General features: G+C 39.4%; 2 protein-coding genes across 29 annotated transcripts in view; one reads left to right on the forward strand and one right to left on the reverse strand.

Annotated features, from left to right (window-relative positions):
* ICA1 (islet cell autoantigen 1) overlaps positions 1–21,027 on the reverse strand; it is a 142,782-nt gene extending 121,755 nt beyond the window's left edge. For 6 of the 28 annotated variants that reach the window (XR_003145611.3, XR_003145612.3, XR_007402023.1 and 3 more), the window contains exons 1-2: positions 20,883–21,027; positions 635–671 (exon numbers count right to left, since the gene is read on the reverse strand). Coding sequence is in view for 25 of the 28 variants with exons in the window: in XM_049093634.1 (XP_048949591.1) it covers positions 635–671; positions 20,883–20,961 (116 nt within the window). In the remaining 3 variants the exon portion in view is untranslated. Of the gene's footprint in view, positions 1–634; positions 734–7,817; positions 7,909–12,788; positions 12,810–20,557; positions 20,711–20,882 lie in introns of those variants that run through there. The other 22 variants (XM_025471238.3, XM_025471233.3, XM_025471237.3 and 19 more) reach the window with 18 other exon arrangements.
* NXPH1 (neurexophilin 1) overlaps positions 19,966–26,414 on the forward strand; it is a 433,900-nt gene continuing 427,451 nt past the window's right edge. Inside the window, exons 1-3 of the mRNA XM_049093635.1 lie at positions 19,966–20,191; positions 21,025–21,505; positions 22,909–23,016. The gene's annotated coding sequence lies outside the window, so the exon portion shown is untranslated. The remainder of the gene's footprint in view (positions 20,192–21,024; positions 21,506–22,908; positions 23,017–26,414) is intronic.

Below are 26,414 nucleotides of genomic sequence, written 5' to 3' on the forward strand. Positions count from 1 at the left end.
TGCCTGGTGGGTCATGGGTTCAAAAGTGTTCAGAAACACTGTTTGAGGCAGATCTGGAGTTTATGAAAGTTTAACATGCTCCTGAAATGTGTTACAGACATGTAAATGACAGTGTTTAGCACTGCCATGATTACCATATTATATTCAGCAGTAGCATCCTCTGACCATGATTGTCTCACAAGTGCTCATGAAGATTGAAGTCACAGCAATAAATTCGTAAGTCTGAGTTTGTGTTCACTCATTATTTTATAGCTGTCATACATCAAGTTCCCTGAGAACACTGATAAGTTGTAAATAAAATAGCACTAAAAATATATATTTTGCCTTATTATATTTGAAAAACTGGTGATAAGAAAAGCCATTAGATTCTCAGAAGAAAAACTGTATCTATTAATTTCTTAGAGAATATATATTATATAAGAACTTATCATATTTTTGGTTTTTTGGTTTCTGTATTTCATTTAGAAGGGATGTTGAACTTGACTATACTCCATATTGGATAGAGGCTAACAGATGATTTACTGCTAATGTGACTCTTGATTTTCCTATTCAACAGATATTTATTGATCATATACTATGTACTTTCCTCTTTCATTAGCCTCCCCCAGTTTAGAAAAGACAATACATTACTTACCATTTGTGTCCTGACATGTTTTCTTCTTCTTTTTCTACTGTTGATGATTTGGGGAGAAGGGGCAGGGAAAAAGCATGAGAGGATAAGTTATATTATAACCTGAAATAAAACAAATATGTTTAACAGTTAACACACTATATGTTAATTTGACACATATAAAATCTTTCAATCTAAACCATTTCTAATTGTATTTAGGGGCTATACAGTTACACTGTACACTGCTGTTGAGAGTAATTTAACACTGGAACAAATATCCCAAATGAAGCATAAGAAGCAAACAGGCAGACTGAATGAGAAAAGCAGGTTGCAGAAGACTATTTAAATATGAGACCACAAAATGTAAAAGAATACTATATATTGCTTAAGTATACAAGTATCATAGAGTAAAGGTATAAAAATTGCCTAGGAATGATAAATATTGAACTCCAGATAGCAGTTACTCATACTGAAGTGGGTGGGGGATATTATTTAAGAAGAGTACACAGTGGCTTCAATTGTACTCATAATGTTCCCTTTGTTAAACCTGGTGGTGACTAGACTGCATCTGTGTCCCTCTTTACAGATTTGAAATATTTTATAAATGTGCTCACTTTGGCAGCATATATACTAAAATTGGAACAATACAGAGCAGATTAGCACAAGAAACCCCAAACCAGGAAACCCCACCCACCCAACCATCCACCCAAGGGAAATGGAAGGCAAGAAATACAAAGGATCATGTGTTAACCATAGAGTTGGCGGTATGGGCGGGGAGCAGGGTTCAGCTGTAGGGGTATAGATTTGCTGGTGCCTCTTAATCTGTTCTGGGTACCAGGAAGGGAAGAAGAGTGCGTTCTTGTTGATTAAGACTTGCTCCTGTGGTTGGCCTTTGGTCATGCTGCTGCCTGACTCTGTCCCTTCCCAGGGACTGACCATTAGCCCAGGCTGCCCTTGTCAGGTGGGCTCTGGCATAGAGTGCTACACTTGCTGAGGTTCCTCATCGTAGTGACTAGTAAGGAATTTGGGGAATTCTCACAACCTTTTCTGTATAATAGGAGGGTATTAGCTTGGTCACAGGTAATTCCTTGCCCTGATCTCTTCCCCACACCCAAGGAAATAGCTCTCCATTTTTTTATTTTTAACATTTGTTTGAAATAAAGTCCTTAGCTAACTGGAAAAGAAAACAAAGTATTTCATTATATTTCTAAAAAATGAGCCAGCACACTGAAAACAAAACAATACATACACATACAACACAAAAGGCTAAAGGCTAAATAAAACAAAATACCAGAAGGGTTAAAAGAAGGAAAATGTGATTATTTTGGTTTTTACCAGCCAAGCATTGTATTTTCACCTAATCAGTAAATATGGGAGTAACTTTATGCCATTGTCCTTCACTCCCTTTGCTCTACTTAGGAAAGTCAGCCAAGTCCACGGCTAGAGTAAACCAACCCAAACACACTTGCCTACCAGTTTCTGGAAAGACTGGAGAGCTTGCTACCTAAAGGAATGCCTCTGGCCAGACACAGAGGCTGGCTGCCAATGTGAATGCTCAGTAAATGAATGCTTCTGGCTACTCCATAAAATCAATCTAGTTGTTCTTCTTCTACACCAGAAAGTGCCTCTAAAATGATTTGAAATGTTTTTAAGTTTTAATTTTTAACATTTAAAAAATGTTAAAAAGATTTTTAAAATGTTTTAAGGGAACTAAATGAAAGTGCTAAAATTCTGGGTTTCAGGTATGGGGACGTGAGAAAGGAAGACATTTTCCTGGAGTGTCTGGATGCCTCTGAAATGATGGCATCCAGTCATAAGCATCTCTATGCCTCCTGGAGGACTTCCAAGTTTGTGGACAAGTTGCTTTGGGAATGACATTCATGATGAGTAAGCCTTGCCCTCTACTCAGTAAATCATAGAGAGGCCACCAACTTCTAGCCTTCTCAACACCCACACAGCTGCTTCCCTGCAAGTACATGTTTATTTAGCTCAAAGCTTCCAATAAAATTTCTCATGAAAAGACATTCTTCAAGCAAACACAATTAGTATACTCTTTCCGTGAGTCCAATTTCACTATGACCTCCTAGGAAAGTTGATATTTTTTAAATAATTTTTAATTGTGGTAAAAACCACATGAATATATCCTTTAAAAGTTTTAAGTATAAGGTACAGAACTCTTAACGATATGCACATTGTTATATAACAGATCTCCAGAACTTTTTCATCTTGCTGAAACTCTGTATCCCTCCAACGACTCATTTCCTCCACCCCTCCCCCACTGGCAACCACCATTCTTACTGTTTCTACCAGTTTGACTATCTTAGATACTTCATATAAGTGGAATTATGCAGTATTTGTCTTTATTGTGATTGGTTTATTTTACTTAGCATAATATTGTCAAGGTTCTGTAACCTATGACAGCTTTTCCTTCTTTTTGAAGGTGGAATAATATTCCATTGTATATATAAAGCATATTTTCTTCATCTAGCCATTGATGGACATTTAGCTTGCTCCCACATCCTGGCTATGAATAATGTTGCAATGAACATTGGGTGTACAAATATCTTTTGAGATCCAGGTTTCTTTTTTTTCATTATGTATGTACCCAGAAGTAGGATTGCTAGATCATAAAGTGGTTCTATTTTTGATTTTTTGAGGAACCTCCTTACTTTTTCCACAGTGACTGCACCATTTTAAAGTCCCGTCAACAGTGTTCCAAAGGCTTCAATTTCTCCACCTTCTTCCCAATACTTGTTACCTTTCTTTTATTTGTTTTTTTTTTTTTTTGATAGCAGCCATCCTAATGAGTGTGCAGTGATATTTCACTGTGGTTTTAATTTGCATTTCCCTGATAACTAGTGATGTTGAGCATCTTTTCACATGCTTACTATCCATATCTTCTTTGGAGAAATGTTCATTCAAGTCCTTTGCCTATGTTTTTCAATTGGGCAATTTTGTAGTTGTTATTACACTGTAGGGTAGGAGTGCTTTATACATTGTGAATATTAACCTTTTATCTATAGTTTGCAAATACTTTCTCCCATTACAAATACTTTTTCATTTTGTTTCCTTTGCTGCAACTTTTTAAATTAATTTTTTATTATCAAAGTATCTAACAATTTAAGTTCTTTGTAATGTAGTAATAGATAATAAAAATCACTGAGCAAATGCTCTTTCTACTTGAACTTCTAAGCTATTTGTAGATTATGGTGCCAGTGCTCTTCAAGGTATTTACAGGTCATTTATTTTGGAATCTTCTGGACCGTCAACAGGCAGATTCCTGGGCCCCATTCCTTTACCTAATGATCAAAAATATCTGGCTTTGGGTCTGAGAATCTGCATTTGTAACAGGCTTTGCAAGTGATTCTGAAACACATGAAGTCAGAATACCACAGCTAAATGGCATATGAAAAATCCTTTCTGGAGATGGATCTTAAACTGCTGGATTATAATAGACTACTATAGCAAAGGAATCACTGTTGGCAAAATCAGGTCAACTCTACAGGGCATATCTGAATATCTCATAAGAAAGCAGCTGCAGTCAGGACTCAAATCTCCAACTCCATACAACAGAGACAACAAACCTTTTAAGATTTCCTTAAAAATCCATCTTCTCTCGCTCTACCACTTTCTAAATTCATAGTGTCAAAATCGCTACTTTAAAAAAATCATTATAATTCCCATCCATTCACTCATTTTAGTTCATCGGTTTGGTTGCACTGAGCATGCACTGAGTGTCCAGTTAATACACACCAAGCACTGTCTAGCCTCAAGTAACGTATAGTCTAAATCAGCTCTGTCCAACAGAAATACACTATGAGTTACATACGTAATTTTAAATGATTAAATAGCAATGTTAAAAATGTAAGAGTAGTAAAAAAATTTTTAAATAACATATTTTAACTCAATATATCTAAAATATTATTTCAATATGTAATAAAAAATTAATAATGATGTATTTTGTATTCATGTTTTTGCACCAAGTCTGAAATCTGGTGTGTATGTTATAGTACATCTCAATTGAGACTAGCCACATTAAGTGTCATGGCCACATGTGGTTAATGGCTACAATAGTGAACAATGCAGGTTAGGCAGAAAAGACAGACATAATTTTCATATCCAAGAGATTCTTAATATTTGCAAGGGACATATAAAAAAGACCTTTGTGAATCCTCAAATTTGTAAAATCTGCTGTTAGAAGAGTCATTTCCCCTATAAAATACAATAAAGTCTATGATTAGCTAAAAGTTCGTGATTCTGCAAAGGAGGCTGTATCTCCATTTCTGCCACAAGACACTTATGAAAGAAGCCCAAGATGAATGCTATCATGTCTCAAGCATTTTAATAGCACAGAGAAGACTTCCTAAAGTTCTGTCTGTGACCACATTACTTTGGAAGATAAGCAAAGAAGAGCAAGCATCAAGCTGCTTATGGACTTGCCATGACATGAAAAAAAAAAGAAAAAAAGAACCAATACTGTTAAATTCAGCATGACTTAACCACATGAATGTCTTTGTTTCACTAAATTTTGTCTCTCTAAGGAAGACAAAGCAGATGAACCAGTAAGAATTAAAACCTTCTCAAAGAAGTAGGGACTCAAGAGTTAATAGATCAACAGAAAGCAAGTTTCCGGAGCACCTGGCTGGCTCAGTTGGTAGAGCATGTGACTCTTGATTTTGGGGTTATGAGTTCAAGCCCCATGTTGACCATGGAACTTATTTTTTAAAAAAAGGCAAAAAGAAATTCCTAATTCTGATGTAACAATCCTGAGAGTGAGGGGACTGGTTAGTGAAGAGTGGCTTGTCAAAGACAAGTACTAACAGGGAAAGATGTCTGCTGAGAGATGGAGCTGCTGCTGAGGCCAGCACCCTCTCAGGTGACACTGAGACTACCAACCTAATCCTCCTAGAGTTTGCTGGGTTGCCCCTGGAAGGGGACATAGTACACTGACCTCATGCGCCAAGGCCAGGCATTAAGACCACCGTTGTTCTCAGCCATGCCCATGTGGCTGACAGGCCATTCTGCCTTGTAGGGAAAACTGGGAGAAGAGGGATACTTCGTTCATTGTACTGGGGTTCTGTGAAATAATTATGCTTATTTTTCCTCTTTGCTTTTCTTACAGCTTGCTGTGCTTTATCTTTAATTTTATTCACCCATGTGGACAGACTATAACTTTTTTATTTCCTATAGCCACTAAAAAGCCATTTGGAACACACTGGATGGTCAACACACAGGCTAAAGTTTTCCCCCAAGTACTCCAAGGTTCCCAGAATGCTATAGCAAGCCTGGTTCAAACAAAGTTTGATGTATTGCTGCAAAGAAGAGGAGCTGATCTGTCCTCAGATGCCTTAAACCCTGAGACTTAGATTCTCTTCCTTAGAAATATAACATGGGGAAGTATTTTCATTCCACATAGGCTGGCTTCAGCTGCACTGAACATTTGTTCTGGCCCAGAACTCTTTTCTATGAGCTTATGGAGTTAGCTGATGGTACCTCCAATTACATTTGAATTATGCAAAGAGTCTAAAATTCTTGAGCCAACCCTTACTCAGAGTAAAGGTAAGATAGTTACATTTTACTGTATCAGTACTCTCAATCCACAAATATGTTTCAATAAACTTTCTCTTGAATCACATTTTCTAAGTCTGTTGTGTATCTTGTGCAGTTTTATGTCTAAAATTAATTACCTTTCCAACTTTAGCAGATTTTTCTATCAGTGAATAGTTTTTCTATTAGATGGAGTACAAGCTGAAACTGAATCCAGAATCCCTGTCCCCTGTATCTGCACTGAGCATATGGTGGATTCTCTTGAATTGCAGATCTGAGACACTGCCAAATTTGTCATTTTTCTAACTTACTCAAAATTCCCTATTTTCTGACTAAAAATTGTCACTATCTTAGAGCTCTTCAGCACTGCTGTACATACCAGCATTTAGCTTTCTTTGGGAAGTGGGCCATTTTCCCCCATAAGAAACACACTTTTCAAGTGATGTGGGTGCAAAGTGGTACATTTGCATCATTCCAGAGTAAAATCACTCATTCCCAAACACCAGCTTGATGACACCACACATCACTGAACAAGTGCAAATCTGTTCATATCCCAAACATTCCTGAAGCTGGGATGTGTCCTACAATTATACCCTTGTTTATTGTCTGGCAGTTACTTTCCTTCCTTCACAGAACATAAAATGGTAAAAGGTCTTGTGAGCAATGGTTTCTTACATCTGATGAAATACAGAATTATTTAAAATTAAGCCTTAGTAAAAACACATCACTACATGCTACAGACTTTTGGGGCTATTTGAGTATAATCAAGGAGAATCTGAAGTCAGGGAATGCCGGGTGTTGCCTGTGATTTAGAACAAGTGCCATGACAGAGGAAGGTGCCCAGGTTCAAGAAAAGAGAGGAGAGGATAAAGAGCTGGCTTCTTACATGGCCTCTGGGCTGAGTTTCTAAGAATTAATAAAGGCTGGCCAGGTGAAGGGTAAGAATGAGGGCAGTGAAGGGGAAGGGCAGGGGTGGTTGGTCTGTCTATTCCAGAGAGAAAGCAATGAACATAATCTTGCATAGCAGAATTGCATGGCATGTGTATGCAAGCAATCATAAGCAGTTGTGCAGTCCTAGAACTTACAGAAAGAAAAGATGTGACTGAGGAGACACAGGGACCAATCTCCAAGGCCATCCCTGTCTCCTTCAGCATTTAGATATATTCTATAGCCACAGGAGGGTGGACACTCAATGCTGTTTATTTCACATTTAGTGAGCACCTTCTATGTCCTGTCTTTGCTGCAGAGTTCATCTTTGACTACCTATAACAAATGCTGGAATCCTGTAGCATGCCTCCTGAATTTAGCTTCCAACTATACAATCTCAAGTACATAATTTTCTGCCAGTTTCATCTTTCCATTTTTCTTTCAGAGATTAACTTCATCTAGAAATATTACCAGTATTTGATATCTTGTTTTGTCTTTGGGTTTATTTTTCTGGTGCAGTCTTAAAACTAAGTAAGTCATATAATTTAGAGCCAAAAGGAAGTTGAGAAACAATAAAGCCCCTTTTTCTTGCATAACATTTGTAATTGTCAAATCACTATGTTATACACCTGAAAATATTATAACACTCTACATCAATTACACTTCAATAAAATATAAAACAAATAGATAATTAAATAAATCAAGAATAGAATAAATTAAATAACATGGGGACCTGTGATCCAGGGAGGTGACTAATGGGTCTCAGAGAACAAAGCCAAGTAGCTTCAGAGCCAGGGCTTCAATGCAGGCTCCTGATGGCTTGCCTAATGAACAGAAGAAACACAAATCTGTCAGAGGTTCTAGGTAATGAGTTAAAAAATAATTTAATGTTTGTACATGTCTTTTGCTCCAAGTTATTTTTCATCTTTTTTCCCGGTGGTTTATCTTTGGTCATTTTCTCTTATGTCAATAATGATTTTTATAATTTCCCATGAAGAGAAGGAAGTGTGTTTTAAGTATAAATGTTAAAACAGTTTTAGCAGAAACAGAGAAAAACAATTTCTCCACATGTAATTATGTATTTAAAAAAAACTGGTTCTTCAAATCACAGTTGAAAAATTGCTATAGATGGTGGGAAGTTGAAGTAGTCTTCCATCATTTCAAAAGCTAAATATTAATTAAAGGAATATCATTTTGGGGCACCTGGCTGACTCAGTTGGTAAAGCATGCAACTCTTGATCTCAAGATTGTGAGTTTGAGCCCCACTTTGGGTGTAGTTTAATGAAAAAAAAATACAGTAATGTGATTTTGACTAGCTTTTATGAGTGTTTTTCTTCTTTATCAGATATCACAAACTCTTCTATTCAGTTTTGTTCAAGTTATGATTACTTGAGCATTCCATGTACCTTTATATGGATTCTATCTCTATTTGAGTTTGTATCTCCTGCAAGTGATTTCTTTTCCTTCAAATGATTTTTTTTTAAGATTTTGTTTATTCATAGAGAGACACACAGAGAAAGAGGGGGAGAGAGAGAGAGAAAGAGGCAGAGACACAGGCAGAGGGAGAAGCAGGCTCTGTGCCAAGAAGCCCGACGTGGGACTTGATCCCGAGTCTCCAGGATCACACCCTGGGCTGCAGGCGGCGCTAAACCGCTGCGCCACCGGGGCTGCCCTGCAAATGATTTTTGATATTTCATAAATTAACAAGTACAAGTAAAACCCAATAATGCTTAAATTTTTTAAGTCAGCAAATCTTATAAAAGCAAAACAGAATTCTAATCTTACTCAAGGCAACTAAAGGATGAGTGAATTTTTGTTTAAACCTTATATGTAGGGCAGCCCGGGTGGCTCAGCGGCTTAGTGCCGGCTTCAGCCCAGGGCATGACCCTGGAGACCCGGGACCGAGTCCCACGTCGGGATCCCTGCATGGAGCCTGCTTCTCCCTCTGCTTGTCTCTCTGCCTCTCTTTCTCTCTCTTTCTCTATATTTCTCATGAATAAATAAATAAAATCTTAAAAAAATAATCTTAAAAAAACTTATATGTACAAATTGTTAAAGTTTGCATTTTCTGTTAATGAATTGGGGTCATAAGATTTTTTTAATATTTATTTATTCATGAGAGACACACAGAGAGAGGCACAGACATAGGCAGAGGGAGAAGCAGCCTCCCCTTGGGGAGCCCACTGGGGTACTCGTTCCCAGGACTCTGGGATCAAGCCCTGAGCTGAAGGCAGAGGCTCAACCACTGAGCCACCCAGGCATCCCAGGAGTCTTAGGATATTTTTAAATGATCATTTCATTCACATTTCAGAACAGCTCAGGTACTACATACAGGTATTAACTAGCCTTAATGCTTCCCTAGATATACTAAAAATCATTCCTAAAGTAAATACTTCAAATGTCAACATAACTTATCTCCCAATATAAAATAAAAGCCAGTAAACCCATGATCATATAACAAATTTGTGCCTCCTCCATGTCACTTCACCCGTCTGGCCTCACTTTGCTTGCCTGTAAGACAGTAAACCGGGCTAGCTGACATCTAGGATGCTTTTGGTCACAAAGACCATAAAGCTGATTTTAATTCATTTTAGAGACATTTATCTATGAGAAAGCCCTAAAATAATGAACACATCTTCCTTTTTAAAAATGAGGAAACTGGGGTTCTAAAAAGTTGTCCAAGAGAGCAGGTTAAAACTCAAGTTCTCAATAAAGGAAGCTGGGATTGAAACACTAATCTCCAATTAGCAACCTGGTGCTCCCTTCAGTCTCTGTCTCAAGAGACTGTTTCTCAAAGGAAAATATCCAACATAGCATTTCATATTCTAAGAAACTGGGAAAAAAAAGTCAAGATATTCTCTAAAAGGTTATCAATCTCACCATTAATATTAGTGAAAAATATGATCTCCCCACAAAAAACAAAGAACAAAAAACTCAAATGGCTCAGAAGGGGCATGGGCTAGGTCTTGCCTTCTTTCCCTTACAGCCTTGCTTGCAAAGGACAATTGATGGTGAATTTTGTGCTACAATGAAAATCATAGCAGCAATAACAAAGAAGCTGGCATTTAAAAACAAAAAACCTCAAAAAAATCCACAAGAGCAAATAACATAAAATGGATTAAAAGACTGGGAACAGGGCAGCCTGGGTGGCTCAGTGGTTTAGCACCGCCTGTGGCCCAGGGCGTGATCCTGGAGATCCGGGATCGAGTTCCACATCAGGCTCCCTGCATGGAGCCTGCTTCTCCCTCTGCCTGTGTCTCTGCCTCTGTGTGTGTGTGTGTGTCTTTCATGAATAAATAAATAAAATCTTAAAAAAAAAAAAAGACTGGGAACAGATAAAGAATAAATATGGTGTCTTTGCTAAAGAAAAGATTTTTTTAAACAAAACCTTGCTTATAAATTATATTCACCTTTGATTTATTTAGATTGGTTTACATTACTTCCAAATGTCAGTTCAAATTTAGCAATGGGTTTTAATCTCTAGTATTTATGGTGGCTTTTTCTCTAAAAGCTTAATTTCAAAGGGTGAGGACAAAAGTCCTAATCAACTTCTTTAAAGAAATATTACACACCCTTCAACTGCCATTATAGAACATTATTAAATGATAGGAATACATGTTTTCCTTAAATTATACTTCAAAAATGGACTTTAAAATTGGAAGACTCTTACCAATTTAACAATTTTTTTATAGAAGAAAAATATGAAACAGTTAACTTTATCATCTAATATCATGCTGTCCAAATACAATAGTCACTGGCCATTTTTGGCTGCTGAAAACTTAAAATATGGCTAGTCTGAATTTAGATATGCTTTTGGTGTCCACTGGATTTTTAATACTCAGTAGACCCCCCAAAAGTAAAACATCTCATTGATAAATCTTAGATTTATAGGCTATAAATCATTTTAGATTTATATTTTATATTTATAAAAAGATGTTTTATATCAATGTATTTGTACATATTCACATTTATATAACTATATTATATATAAATACATATTTATACATTATATTTTTCTATTTATATATTGATTTTTTTATCTTGTTATAATATTTTGCACATATTGGGTTAAATAAAATATATTATCTAATTTCACGTATTCCCTTTCAGTTTTTTAAATATGCCTGTAGTATGTTTTAAATGACTTATACGGCTGCCATTTCCTTTTCACATACAGCCTTAGTCTAAAGCATTAAGCAAATCAATAAAGAGCTAGAAATTAATTTTATAACTCAGGTCACCAATATTCTACAGATAGAACTTTAAATAGTTCTTTCTCCCTAGAATCTCTGATAATTATTCTGTCAGAAATGTCATTACAATATAAAATTCCATATATGTACATATATATATACAAAGACTGTATATATGTATATATAGATATATTCACAGACATACTGTGTATAGTTTTTTTTAAATGACCTACATAATGACTGCATCCACATTTTCCTTATAAGTTGCTTTAAAAAAGTCCAAATCTATGTGCAAAATGCACAAATAGTTTTGTTTTTTTTAAAGATTTTATTTATTTATTCATGAGAGACACAGAGAGAGAGAGAGGCAGAGACATAGGCAGAGGGAGTGGCAGGCTCCATGTAGGGAGCCCGATGTAGGACTCGATCCCGGGACTCCAGGATCACGCCTGAGCTGAAAGCAGGCACTTAACTGTTGAGCCACCCACGAGTCCCTGTACTAATAGTTTCAAATCAGATTCGTGGAAATAAGAAGATAATAAACTACTATAAGACCATCAAAAAAAAAATCACTAAAAGTGAAAAGATAAAATTGTCTCTCTATGTATATTTATATATATATATACACACCTATAAAGTATATGTACATATTTGCAAATGAAATATACTATATACAATTCATATACAAATATATAGAAATATATGAATGGTTAATAATATTACAGGTATGACAGAAGTATGTGAATGTATGAAATTACACATAAGCATAATTTCAGCAATCAGAATAATCAGGGAGACGCTGTTTACAAGGTTCTTTAATATTAAATTCATAAGTTGAAGCAATTATAGAGATTATCAAGTAATTTCTTACGCCTTCACTGATTCACTCAGAGGTAAGAGAGAATTTATAAATCATTCAGTCAAATCTCCTCTTTTCACAGGGCAAAGAACTGAGACCCAGAAAACATCCCAAGACACGGAGTAAGCCTGTTTCATTAGTCTTAAATAACTGAAATACACACACACACACCAATAGGTAGTTTAAAAATGTCTATACTATGCACAGATAAACGACCACAGCTCCTTTCTCTGGAAATGGCTTGTAGTCAAGGACTTTCCTTGGTAAAGTTGTAGCTACTAACTCATGTGTGAGTTTGGGCTGGCTTAAGAGCAAGGGATGAAGGCTGCCTAGGCAGGGGAGGGAGAAGCAAGAAGGGGACTTTAAAATAAAAGTCAAGCAGTAAAGGGAAGCAAACAGAAAGTTCTACATCTTCATGTACCCCAACTGACAGAGCTACCCTTACCTACACTGGGTCATCTAATTGGTATTATTTGAGAACTAGTCAAAGATCTCTTTTCCAGACTCTCTCTACTCTCTTACAGAAGAAGCTTATAGGATTAAATAGCAGCAACACCCAGAGTAAATAAGGTACAAGACTGTTTTTTGTTTGTTTGTTTGTTTTGTTTTGTTTTTTTGATGGGTCAGGAAAGATAGGGCCATGGGCATATACCTGGTAGGGCAGGGAGAATAACCAGGAAGTACTCCAAAGGGGTGCAGGTCCAAGTCAGGAGTGCAGCAGGGAAGAGAAAAGCAGGAAGCAGAAAGGAGGGAGTGGTTTGGCACCAATGCAAAGTTTACCTACTTCACAATGATGCCCATGCTGCCTATGGCAACACTGAAGAAAGAGCATTAGATACAAGGACATTAATCCTGACCTTCAGGAAGCAACAGGTGGAAGAAAACTCTCCAGGGTGATGATGACCAGTCCCCCTCCTCATTTACTATAGGGAATCATGGCTCTTGGCATTGTGCTAGGCACCCTCTCTCATAGCTTCCACTCTTCGTGCACCACTGCTCACTTCTTTGGAACTATCCAGCACCATGACTATAACTACTGCTGTTCCTTTCTCTTTGTCTGGAAGGGAGAGGTCTCACCCCCTTTCCCCTTCTCATCCTGCTGGGATGGTGGAAGACAGAATCAGCTAGCATTGTTGACTAGAGAGTTCCAGAAAACAATATGGAAGCTAAATGGTTTATATGACAACTTTTGTATGCAACTCTGCAGCTTTTAGAGTGCTTGCTGGAGCACTTTCTCTAGGAATACTTCATGGAATCCTGATGGGCCATGCTAGAGAGGCCATACAGAGACATTCCGGCAACAGTCAACAACCATCAGTAATTGCTGTACCCGCCCAACTATTATCTCCTCTCTTCAAGTTAATTAACCTCCCTTTCTGCCCTCAGCCCAAGTTCTTTAAACTCTTTCCTCCTCCAGTTACCATCTTTTCCTTCTCTTCACTGAAGTCTTTTCAGCCCATACAGTTCCCTTCTCCACCATGCCAGAGAAAGTTTTTCACTATGAATCTAACTTAAGTCCTCATCTCACTTGACCTTTGACCAAGCTCCCCTTCCTTAACTGTTCAGCAAACACTTTACACTTCTGAATCTCTTCTAATTTCTTTGGTAGCTCCTCTTTCTCTGTGCCCACATCTCAGTGACCTACAAGGTTCCGACCTTGGTTGTCTTCTACTGTACTTCACCTGCCTCTTTAGGTGATTTAATCCACTTTGTGACTTCAACCAACAGCTGTGTGCTAATGACATCCAAAATTAAACAGCTCTCCAGAGACAACAGTAGGGAGATGGAAATATGGACATGGTGTTCTAAAGAAGTGTTTAAATTCCCATCTCCCCATTGTAATCTTCACCTGGATGTCCCACAGGTACTTCAGCGCATCTAAAACTGAACCTATATCTCTCCATCTGCATCCCCAAATCATTCTATTTTTTTTTCCTGTGGTTCCTATATTAATTGCCAGCACAAAATCCACCAAATGGTCCAAACTGGAGATTTGACTTCTCATCTTTTATAGCCAGTCTCCAAATTCTCTCCATTCTACCTCCTAAAAAGCTATTAGTTACATCTTCTCTTTTCTATGTTGACAGCCAGGACTGAGTCTAGGCCTTCAGAGGCAAAACTATGCCTATATTTGCCCACTCCAATCTTTCATATTATGGTCTGAACTATTACTATAATATGCAGTTCTAATCATGCTGCCCTCTCACTCTAAATGCTTTAATTGCATTCTCTTCCCACTAAAGAAATTCCAAACTCCTTGGCAAAAAACATCAAATGAAAATTCAAAATTTCACTATACTCCACACAGAACTATTTTCCGGACATTTCAGAAGGCTAGAGCTTCCCTGAATACACGATGCCAAGGCTCTGTGAAATTTCCTTCCCTTGAAATGCTCTCCCCCCTTTATCCAATTGGCCAATTTAGAGCTGACTTTAAGCTTCTCTCCTCAAATGTCACCCCCTCAGTGAAGGCTTTCCTACTTGAATACCCACCGTTCCATACCCAGGGATCTCCCACTCCTATCCTTAACTACAGTCCTTACCTGCCCCCTGCTGGCAGTACCCTGCACTCCCAGTGCTCTTCTGCACTGAGCTAATTACATCTACATCTCCTGCACTACACTGCAAGTCCCTTGGGAGCAGGAACCCTAACTGGTTCATCTTTGCCTCCTTACGTCAAGCACAGTCCCTGAAACACAGCAGGCCTTTGGTAAATATGTACTGGACAAAGGGCCGTAATTGTGTGCTTCCATTCACTGAGCACTTTACATGTGTGAAGCACTTAACACCATTATCTCATATGTGGACACAGCCACCATGAAGGGGATACCACCCCATTTTGCAAATGAGAAAAAAAGCTGAGAGGATGGTATTATGCTGAGTGAAAAAAAGTCAATCGAAGAAGGACAATCATCATATGGTTTCACTCATATGTGGAATATAAGAAATGTGAAAGGGAGTATAAGGGAAAGAGGGGAACTGAGTGGGAAAAATTAGAGAGGGAGAAAAACCATAAGGGACTCCTAACTCTGGGAAACAAACAAAGGGTTGCGGAAGAGTCAGTGGGGGGGATGGGGTAACTGGGTGATAGGCATAAGGAGGGCACTTGATGGAATGAGCACTGGGTGTTATACTATATGTTCGCAAATTGAATTTAAGTTTTTTTTAAAAAGCTGAGAAAGGTAAAATAATTTGCCCAAAGTCAATAACTGGTAAACTTAGGTCTGCTTTTGACTCCTGAGTTCCTGTTTTTAACCACTCCACTCTACTCCTGAATGAAAGAGATAAGATAATGGGCCCCATTTCTATAAATTGTTTCTACAAAATTGTTTTTAAAAAAGAATTTCTCCTGGTCACAGGCTCAGGTGCTGCGTTAGTCCTAAAACCGTTGCCAAAACGGTTCTTGTGTACAACAAAACTTTGATGATGGCTATCAGGGTTAGCACCAGAAAGGAGAGGCAGCACCATTTATTACAATTATCTCCTCAGTATCTGGCTTAGGATACACTTCTCCAGACACATGCAGAGAAGGCTGTATTTCTCCCAAGGACCATTAAGTTTCAGACGCTGGTGTCCATGCCCTATTCTGGGAACAAAGACGTGGGTGTGAAAGATCGTGATGGTGGCAAGTAATAGAATGGAATTTAATGTATGCTCTGGGGAAGTGGCCGCTATGATCTTAGTTCTCCATGTACAAATACTCTCTCCTTTAGAACAGGTCTTTCTGTTCCAGAATCTAGACTCTTAGGGTTAACAATATACCATTACCTACATGGTCAGTGATCCATTCCTGAACACATGTACCTCATGCTTCCCACCTCACAGGACTGAATTGCATTCAGTTATCCTTTTTAGTCATCTTCTTCTAATTCTACATATTTTCTGTTAAATGTATTCTAAAATTAGCCTTTTTTTCTCTAATTCTGATAACTTTAATATCAGTCTGTTTATATCAGTCTCTGTTTTCTAATACTTCCACCACCTCCACGACTATCCAATACATAACTGAAACCAGTCTTGCACTTACCCTGATGAATACATTTAATAATCTCAACTCACATATAATCAAACTTGCCCAAGGTCACTCAGCTAACAAGGACACACATGTACGGTGGGCTCCAGATATGAGGGCTATTTGCCAGTATTTTCTTTATAAACTGGATACTATGTTGGGGACTCTATTCCCAAGCCTTTTTCAATCTGCCAAATTCTTATTGGTCTTCTAATCCTTAACTCAGGGGCCACCCCCTTCATGAGTCTTCTCAGGTTTTCTGTTTGCACTCTTCCTCACTCTGTCATCCAGGTGGGGTGTCTTGGCCCTGGGTTTCATCCCCTCCTTGCTTTCACTGAAATGTAACTGTCAGCAGATTCTTTCTTCTCTTTCTCTCTCTCTTACTACGCTGTAGGCTCCTCCAGAGCAGGCCAGGATGTAGGTCTTGTCCTGGGATTCCCAGCACTAGAACGGTGCCTAACACATAGCATACGTACAACAAATGCTTTGCTGAGTACTGAATAGTGACCCTACTCCTCTGCTGTGGTCAAAGGCCTGGTGAATGATGTCATCTGACTTAGGAGGAAATACTTCTCATCATGAGCAATGCCATTTTCTCAGCTTTTCATGAACTCATTGTCTCACTAGGTTTATACGAGGATAAGTAGTTGCTATTAGTTGAGGAACTACCACCTGTCAGACACTAAGATGTACACTTCATGTACATTATGCTTATCCTGACAATAATGCCAAGTTGACATCATCCTTTTGAGATGAAGCTCAAAATCAGCTACCCTAAGTAAATGGCCTTCAGTCATATAGAAGGAAGGCTTTGTTTTAAAAGCATTATAAAATATCCTATTATGTATAGTTATCCCTGTCCTGGAGAGATTCATTAGTATCTGAAATCATTTATGCATACACACACACACACACACACACAATACAATTAATTTAGTTGCTGGAATAGTGAAAACATGGTTAACTAGCATTTACAGAGGTTCAAGACAATAATACTATATGCATTATCTGGGGTAAATCATGCCTATAGTCTTAATTTTCTTATAAACAGGGATTATAATACCTACTTACTTCAAAGGGGATTTAATATTTAAAAAAGCTCATGTTTGCCAAAATGTTTTGTTAAAGAAGTGGGCAGAGGGATCCCTGAGTGGCGCAGTGGTTTGGCGCCTGCCTTTGGCCCAGGGCGCGATCCTGGAGACCCGGGATCGAATCCCACATCCGACTCCCGGTGCATGGAGCCTGCTTCTCCCTCTGCCTGTGTCTCTGCCTCTCTCTCTCTCTCTCTCTCTCTTTCTGTGACTATCATAAATAAATAAAAATTTAAAAAAAAAAAAGAACTGGGCAGAGTCCCATCTTAGAGCACTATGCTGGATAGTTTAGTGCAGTGTTTGTCAAAGTGGTGACATCAGAGCTACCTGAGGTATTAACAGCAGATGAGAGAAGCCAGGCTGGAAGTCCAATTTAACAAGTTCCCAAATGATTCTATTAGACACAAAAGTTTGATAAATACCAGGTTACAACAATGCTTCTCAAGGTTTAATATACACATGAATCACTTGCAGATCTTGTTAAAATGCAGATTTGAATTCAGAGGGCTGGGGATGAAGGGGCGGGGCAAGTTGAGATATCTATGTCTAACAAGCTCCCAGGGGAAGCCAATGTTGCTGGTCTATGGATCACATTTGAGTGGCAGGGGGTTGGAAGATCTATCCCCACTGGAACAAATTAGCTTTGCTTTGTTCCAGGATGAGAGATTGAATCTCCCAGCCTCAGGGAGTATTCCAGAAAGCCCAAGCTCTTAGTATTGCTACAAAACACTTGAACTACTCAAAACCAAATTGGAACACATTTCCTATCCCAGGGGGAAAAGCAGTAGCATCCTTTTCAGATGCGGACAGTACATATGTTTAGCATGTAAAAGAATAATTTACTATTACTGAAGTCCTATTTACTGTACAAAACATTTAAATATATTATTTCTAATTCTGACTACAATTCAACAAGGTGTATGGTCTTACTCTATAGATAAGAAAATGCTAACATAGAGAGCATAAGTTACTTGCTCAAAGTCACATGGCTATTTATGTGCTGCAGGTAGGGTTCCAATCCTGTTCTTTTTGGGATTCAAAGCTTACATGTCCTCTGCACGTCCTCCATGATACTAGGGATGATTGTGGTACAAAATGTGACAGCTTAGGGAAAAAATATTTTCTCATATTATTCTTGAAATTCAAAACTTTGCTAAGGCAGATTCTAGATGGGGGTGAGGATGGAGATAAGGTTAATTAATTAGTGATCTATAATGCCTCATGAACAAAAACATGCAGATAGTATCTTTGACTATGGTTCCCGTAAATCTAATAATACAGATGGAATAAAAAGGACATCCGTGACCAGTGCACTGATCCTAAATGTTGCCATCTACCATCAGGCTTCTAACTGTGGAACTCAACCAATAAAAAGGAACAGTTCTTTCTGACCCTTGTCGCCTATCAACTTTCCCACTTTCTATTATATAAGGTTTCTGTAACCCTAAATTTCACCCCAACACAGGTTGACCCTGCCATGTGATTTCACAGTTACCACACTTCTCTTGCCTCTAATAAAACTGCCTGCACCTTTTTAAAAAAAAAAAAGTACTGTTTAGTCAAATACATTGAAAGTGCAGCAATCTTGAAGATTTCCCTTCAAGTAACAAAATTGTCTGTATTTGTCATAAAGTTGACATGGAGAGAAATGCATGACAATAAAGATGCTCAGGGAAATCAGTCAGATACTCAAATGTACCAAGTGGAGGAAACACAGCTATGAAATAAACTGTCTAGGCATTTACCACCCAGTGCCTTTACCATTTCATGATCTATGGGTGGAGTATCCACAGTGTTTTAAACCTCAGGTTGCTTAACTGTTGTTAATAATAGAATTATCTACCTATATAATGCGAAATAGTACATCTAGAAAGCCACATCTCCAGTAATTAAATATATACATAGTAGTCTAAAAGCAAACCGTGATGTTTGAACTATTAATCATAAACTGATTTGGCCCCTCTGATATTCTTTATGCAAGACATTTCAAAAATAAAGACTGAAACCTAAAAAGAAACTGGTTTGAAAACCCACTTAAAAGTATTTTTAGGCCGTGTATGTGATTTAAATAGAAGGTAAGAAACTGAGTCTGGAGCATCGATCTCAAACCAGTAAGTATTTCCTATTTCACTCCCTAACCCCAACAGTTCAGATCTCAGAAAATCTAAATTAAAGGTCCACAGAAACCAATTTGAGATTTTTCTGGAGAGCCTTTTTACTGTAATGTTTGGACATGAACATGTTTGCAATGAGTCATAATTTATAGGACCTTAATGGCCAATGCCTTATGTGCCTTTCTTCCTACATTCAATATCATTCTCAATCCAGCTGGTGATATATTTTCCAGGCCCTCATAATTTTTATGAAGTTACCAGATCTCAGTTTCTAAGGCTGCTACCCGGCACCTTTTCTCATGCTGATTTTTTTCTTTTTTTTTTAAGCTATGTAAACAGAAAAGAACCTGATTCTCTTTCTAAACTGTAAATCTCCCCAACCAGGTAGTTAATGCCTTTTCCCAGCAAAAGGGCACAGTACTTCTGAGACCCCCAAAGAGAAGATGAGGGGCCTTGGGGACAATCCAAGTTTAAAAAAAAAAAAAAGACAGTGAGGAGAGTGAGGAGGTTAATGGAAGGGGAGGGGGCCTCTGGGCAAAGGCAGACATAATAACAGGATATGACCGCTTCTAGAGGAAGCAGGAGCTGCAATAGCCCGAAGGCAGGAAAGGCGGAGTCTGTAGCGCCCTAAGGAAACGAGCCGGGTTTGCAGCGACCTGACGTTGAGGGGCTCCTGCCCCAGTGGGGTCCAAGGCTGCTGAGCACCTCGCCTGCGGGAGACCAAGCTCGGGCCTCCCGGCTCCGGGAGTTACAGAGAGGCACCCATCTGCTCCCTGCCACCTCTGCCAGAGATGGGCCATGGGGCGGGAGAAACAGCAGCCGCCAGGCGCCGCGGCAGGTGAACTTGTCCACAAGTCAGCCCCGGACACACACCAGTCCCTGCCCAGAAGGGGCCCCGGGGCCCCGGGGCCGGCCGGAGCGGCTGGGAGGGCGAGGCGAGGCGCGGCTGGGGCTGCCGCGGGCGCGGGCGCGGGGGCTGGAGCTGCGGCCGGCGCCGAACGCCCCCCGCTCCCCCGGGCCGCCGCGCTCCCAGGGCGCGCGCATCCTCCAGACCTGCCCAGGCCCGCGGGGGGCGGCGGGGGAGGGGAAGGGACCCGCCTGTCCCCCGGCGGCCTCAGGCCGGCGCCCCGACCGCCCGGCGTCTCCCGCTGCAGCCTGCAGCCCGCCCGGCGCGCCCCCGCCCCGGCCCCCGGAGGGCAGGTACCTCGGAGCCCCGGCCCCCAGGAGCCTCCCGGCCGCGGTCGGAGCGTCCCTCCGGCTCCCTCCTCCGACGTCAGCGTCAGCAGAAGGCGAGGGAAGGGGCGGGGGAGCGCAGGCACCGGCCCTTCCTGCGGCGCCCGCCGCCCGCCGGAATAGGAGCCCGCGGAGCCCGTGCGCGCCGCAGCGCAGCGCCGCGGCCGGGGGGAGCGGGCGGCCTCGCCTCCCCGCAGACGCCGCCCCCCACCCCCCGCATCCTCGGAGACGCCCGGGGCGGGGACCCCTCCCGCAGGACCCCGGCTCCCGGAGGAGCGAGGGCGCGAAGGCCTCACCTTTGGGGGGGCAGGTCTGGGATGGGGGGAGGGAGCCTCGCTCTGTCTGTCCTCCCTGGGGACTCTCCTCGGCCCCCATCTCCTGGGGCAGCCCCCGCTCCGACCCGCCGCCCAGGGTGACCCCGCCCCTGCTCTCCCGCAGGTGTTCCACGTGGCCAGAGCGCGTGCGTCACAATGACCTGGCCGACAGGTGGGAGCCGCGGCGAACGCCCCACGGGTCCCTCCGTGCTGAGTGCGGAGCGCTGAGCGTCCTGCTTGCCTGCACGTTAGGATTTGTGCGGCTTCAGGAGACTGGAGACTTCATGACTTCAATGCTGAGAAAAGTTACAGGGGCCTGTCATCTGGAAGTCAACTTTGAACTTCAAGGAGAAAGGATGTGTGGGGAAAACACAACTCTGTGTGTGTGTTTTATTCCCATACAATCATATATCTTTTAATCTTAAGTTATTGACGGTTGTAGTGATTTTGCCTTATCGAAAAAAAAAAAAAAAAAACCACCAAACTCTTGCTCTTAGAGTACCTTGAGGTGATTACACAAAGAGAAGGTGTTGGAATAGGTGCTTCTAAAATCATCTATGCTAAAAAGCAGTCCCAATGTGCTATGGCTCAATCCCTAATTATAAGTAAGTTCATAGAATAGTCACTGGTTGAAACAATTTTTTTTAAAGATTGTATTTATTTATTTATTCATGAGAGACACAGAGAGAGAGGCAGAGACACAGGCAGAGGGAAAAGCAGGCTCCATGTAGGGAGCCTGACGTTGGACTCGATCCCAGGACTGTGGGATCATGCCCTGGGCTGAAGGCGGCGCCAAACCGCTGAGCCACCTGGGCTGCCCTGGTTGGAACAATTTAACAGAGTGGAATGAAAGATGGTTATTGAGTAATGATGCAAACAAATCTGAAATCCACAGCAAACATGAATGGGCTGTTTGCTATGTGCCAGGCATATGCTATATACTTTACATTTAGTTGTTACTGTAACCTACTGCTGTAGATAAAGTTATTCTTATTTTGCAGATAAGACACTCCCTAGAGCGCCTTTAAGTCATTTAGCTAATAGGATATTGGGCAAGGGTTTGAATCCAGGGTTGTCTAAACCATGAGAGGTTTAGCATAATCTCAAGATAGAAAGGTGCCTAGCCAAGATGAATAAAGTATAGGTGTTGTTGACATTTTAAAAGAAAGTTTGTAAGATGGTACAGCTCCAGAAATTTACATAACCTTAAAAGTTGACATTATTGTCTGGATATATTCTTTGGGGATTTTGTTTGTCATAGATGTATTTGAGCCTGTCCTAGCATGGCACAAAATATAAAGCTAAGCAAACATCAAGTCCTTCATAAATGTTTACAAATAAACAATGAATTAATATGATCTACAAAATAGCAAGTTGTTGAAAAGCTGAGATTCAAGAGAAACTTTGGAAGAGACAACATTGCTCCTATATATTTGGGTTTTATAAAAAGCATTCAAGGTAACCTGTTAACAATACATGCCAAGCCAAGTTATTTTTGCTCTTTATAAGAAGGAAAAAAGAAAAATACAAAACTCTTTAAAATGAGCAACAAGGGCTTCTTTGCAAAAGAAAGACAACTATTTTGTTTTAAAATACTTGCTTCCAAGAACCACTAAATAATGTGTAAAAACATACTATCGGGAGTTAAAAAGAAAAATTATTTTTTTAACAGAATGAAGTACTATTTCTAACATAGTAGGTACTCCATGAATGTTGGGTGAATGTATCAATCAGTTGTTCGAAACACTGAGAAACAGATCACAAAATCTCCTGACTCTGTAATGTTCTCCTTTCCACTAGTGTTGATTTACTAGTTACATGAAAATGTATTAGGAACCCTATTTATCAAAGGCTGGCTTTGTGGAAAATACTTAAATTTGTTACAAGAGAGCCAGTAGAATGGCAGGTTGATGGTATGTTCACAATATCGCCTCAAAATGCAGATAATTGAAATACAAGTACTGGGGGAAGTGAATGAGAAAACTGATTTATGTAACTAATTACTCAGGTTTCCTTTTACTTTTCTAAATGCCGAGGTGAAAACTTGGGCCACGAGTCAAGCAATCAATCATGGATGCTGAAAGTGGCTTTGAAGACAATGTCTGAAAGTGAACAGGTATGTGATACAAGCTCTCTCTGATCCAAATGGCACTGAAATTCCTTGGGCTCCCAGAGAGGTTAAGATAAATCTTTAAATGACTTTTTTTTTTTAAATGACTTTTTATCAAGGTTTTTTTTTTTTTTTCATAACATTAGGATATTCAGGAAGGAAATAATAAAACTTATGCCCATTCTGCATCACCACAATGAAGGCTTTTCCTTTCCATTTAAAAAATTATTCCATCCATAAACTTCCATTTGTTTCTGGATATCCAGTTGTTTCAATTTTACAAAGCACTCACAGAACCTGAAACCTGTTGAGAACCTGAAACAACTTCTAAGAGAATAGTTATTGAATGATGGAATCTGAGATTAAGGAAGATATGCAGTAATGTACCTTTTCCAGAATGTAACAGGATGACAAAACTTTTCCACAGAAAAATTACATATTCAACTTAATGATTTTTTCAAGGGGTTCCAAGGTTCAAGATGTGTTAATTGAACCACATGAATTAGGAATTGTGTTAGGCTCTCATTAACAGAGACCCAGAAGAGCGGTGGATTAAATGAGATAAAGGTTTATTTTTTCTCAGATTATGGAAATTGGAGAGTATGCAGTCCAGAGCTGGCATGGCTTCTGACAGGTCATCAGGGTATTGCCCTCCTCTCCTGTTTCACCATTCTAAGCAAAGCAATATTGCTTAAAGTTAAAATCCAGGCAAGGATGTGAAAAAGTAGAAACCTTCATACATTGCTGGTAAGAATATAAAATGATGCAGCCACTTTGGGGCAGTCTAGCAGTTCCTCGAATGATTAAGCAGAGTTACCAGGTGGCCCAGCAATTCTACTCCAAGGTATATCAAGAGAAATGAAGACCTGTGTCCACAAAAAAACTTGCATGCAAATGTCTATGGCAGCATTATTCAAAATAGTCAAAAGGTGGAAACCATCCAACTGCTCCTCAGTGGATGAATGAGTAAACAAAATGTATTATATCCATATAATAAAATATTATTGGGCTGTGAAAAGGAATAAATACTGGTACATACTGTAACTTGAATGAACCTTGAAAGCATGCTAATTTAAAAAAGCCAGTCATAAAAGTCCATATATTATATGAATACATTTTTGTAAAAGTATATGATAGGAAAATCTACAGGACAGAAAGTAGATTAGTGATCATTTAGAGTGTATATATGTATACACATACACATATATATCTCTCTCTCAATACATTTGTATAAGTTAGTGTATGAACATACTTATAAAAACTGTTAATCTACATTTAACACTATATATAATACAACACAATAATACAATGCAATATTTAGTGGACTGTTGATAATATATTTTTAATATGTATTTTTAACATTTTGAGTGCTCCTTATGCTCTCAGCCAACATGAGCAAGTGAGGAAGAATGCCTTTCTTTCTTTTGGTGAATGGGAACCATAATGCAAATAAGTGCCTTACCATTCATCCAGACAGATAATTATAGTTGCCTACTGCTCTGAAATCCTTTTGCTTTCGACTCACCTTTGAGAGCATCATATATACATAGGGTACCTGTAAGATGCTAAGATAGAGCTGAAGCTATTATTATTATCAATGTATTTAATAAGAGCTGTACATATAAATCTCTTCCAAGTTTAGCTCATTAATAAGACAAAAATCACTTTTCCTTGAGTTACTGGAAAATTAATGTTAGATAATCTGTAAGAATAAATGGAAAAAAACATGTTTTAAAAATTATCATTAAACTTGTTGTCTGATTTTTATTGGTGATAGAAATTTAAATAAAGCTTAAACTAAATTTTATTGGCAAAATGAAGTCATTTTTCCCTGTATCATGTAATACTTAAAGAGAATTAGTTGTACTCAACTATCTTGACTAATTTTGGTGTAATTCTTGTCATCATTTGTGCTCTCTCATAGCAAAACAAAGCTGTTAAACTCAGCAGTGCTAGCTGTCTTTAAGCAAATTTGTGTGCACTTATGAAAATAGAACAAAAGTTTAATCAATAGCATTAACTTATGTTAATTAAAATTAACTTCCTTTCCCTTCAAAATTAAGGCTTCAATGAAGAGAGGAGGTTTATTTCACACTGAAGAGTAAAAGCAGTACACCATCTTAGATTTCTGGGTGAATAATGCCCACCTCTGTACTCCCAATATTATCCATTGGAACTTCTGCAAGAAAAATGCTGGTGATATCATCACTATAGGTAGAGAACTTTGTCATGTGCCATCTGGTATAATCCTGCCTGACTAGGAACAGCGCTGGGGTTTGGGCAGACCTCAGTGCAGAGTTCAGAGCTGTGCCTCTGATCTTATACATGAGACTATGTCCTCTATGGTAGATTCTTTCATAATGATCCCTGAAAGAATCACTCTCTGGTAAGGAACAGGACTTAACGGAAAGTTGAGGATGGAACTTCCTAGATCTTTAGTCTCCCTCTCCCTCTCTCCACAGGAACAGTTTAAAAAAAAAAAATAACTAAGAACCCTGGTGTAGATAGTAAAGGTAATTCAGGTGAAGCATCAGCTAAACATTTGGTTTAATCAAGGGGTAAGAGGCTGAATTAGGACTATCAACCATATTTCCTAACTCCCAATCAGATACACTTTTCCTTTTCTAGTTTTACCTCTGTCACAAATTTGCTTTGGCAGGGACTGCTAACCATTTCCCAATATTTATTCTACCCTTTTCTCCCATGGTAGTATAAATTTCAGCTGAGTATACATTGTTTCCCAGCTGAAGACTAGATTTCCTAGCTTCCCTGGCTTCAGGGTATGGTCATGTGACAAGGCTCTAGCCAATAGGATATGACTGAAAGATACTTTTAAAAGAAACATACCCTCACCTTTGTTTTGCCCCTTTCCCACTGGTTGGATCACCTTTGGCCATGAAGGTGAGGGCAATATATTGAGGATGGCAAGACACTTGCCACCTGATCTGCCACTCTGCCCTCCTCCTGCATGGGTTGTTTAATGAGAAGGAAATAAAATTCAGTATTGTGTAAACCACTATGTTTTGAAATAATATTACAACCCAGCCTTTATCCTAATTAATCCATCTACTCCATGATGTTGAATTAGATCTTCATTTTTCATGAAGTTTATATTTTAAAACAAGGATTCTCATCTGTGGGTCACAGAGCCTTAATATGAGGGACTTTGGTGTTAATATAAAGGATCATAGGGTACAAATCCCTAATAAGTAATGTATGCAGACAAAACCCCTCCTTGTTGGGGCACCTGGGTGGCTCAATTGGTTGAGCATCTGCCTTCAGCTCAGGTCATGATCCGAGGATTTGGGATTGAGCCCCATATCAGGCTCCCTGCTTAGCCAGGGGGTATGCTTCTTTCTCTGCCCCGCTTTCCCATTTGTGTTCAGTCTCTCTCTCTCCCTCTC

This window comes from Canis lupus, chromosome 14 (genome assembly GCF_003254725.2).
Source record: "Canis lupus dingo isolate Sandy chromosome 14, ASM325472v2, whole genome shotgun sequence".
Taxonomy (NCBI): domain Eukaryota; kingdom Metazoa; phylum Chordata; class Mammalia; order Carnivora; family Canidae; genus Canis; species Canis lupus.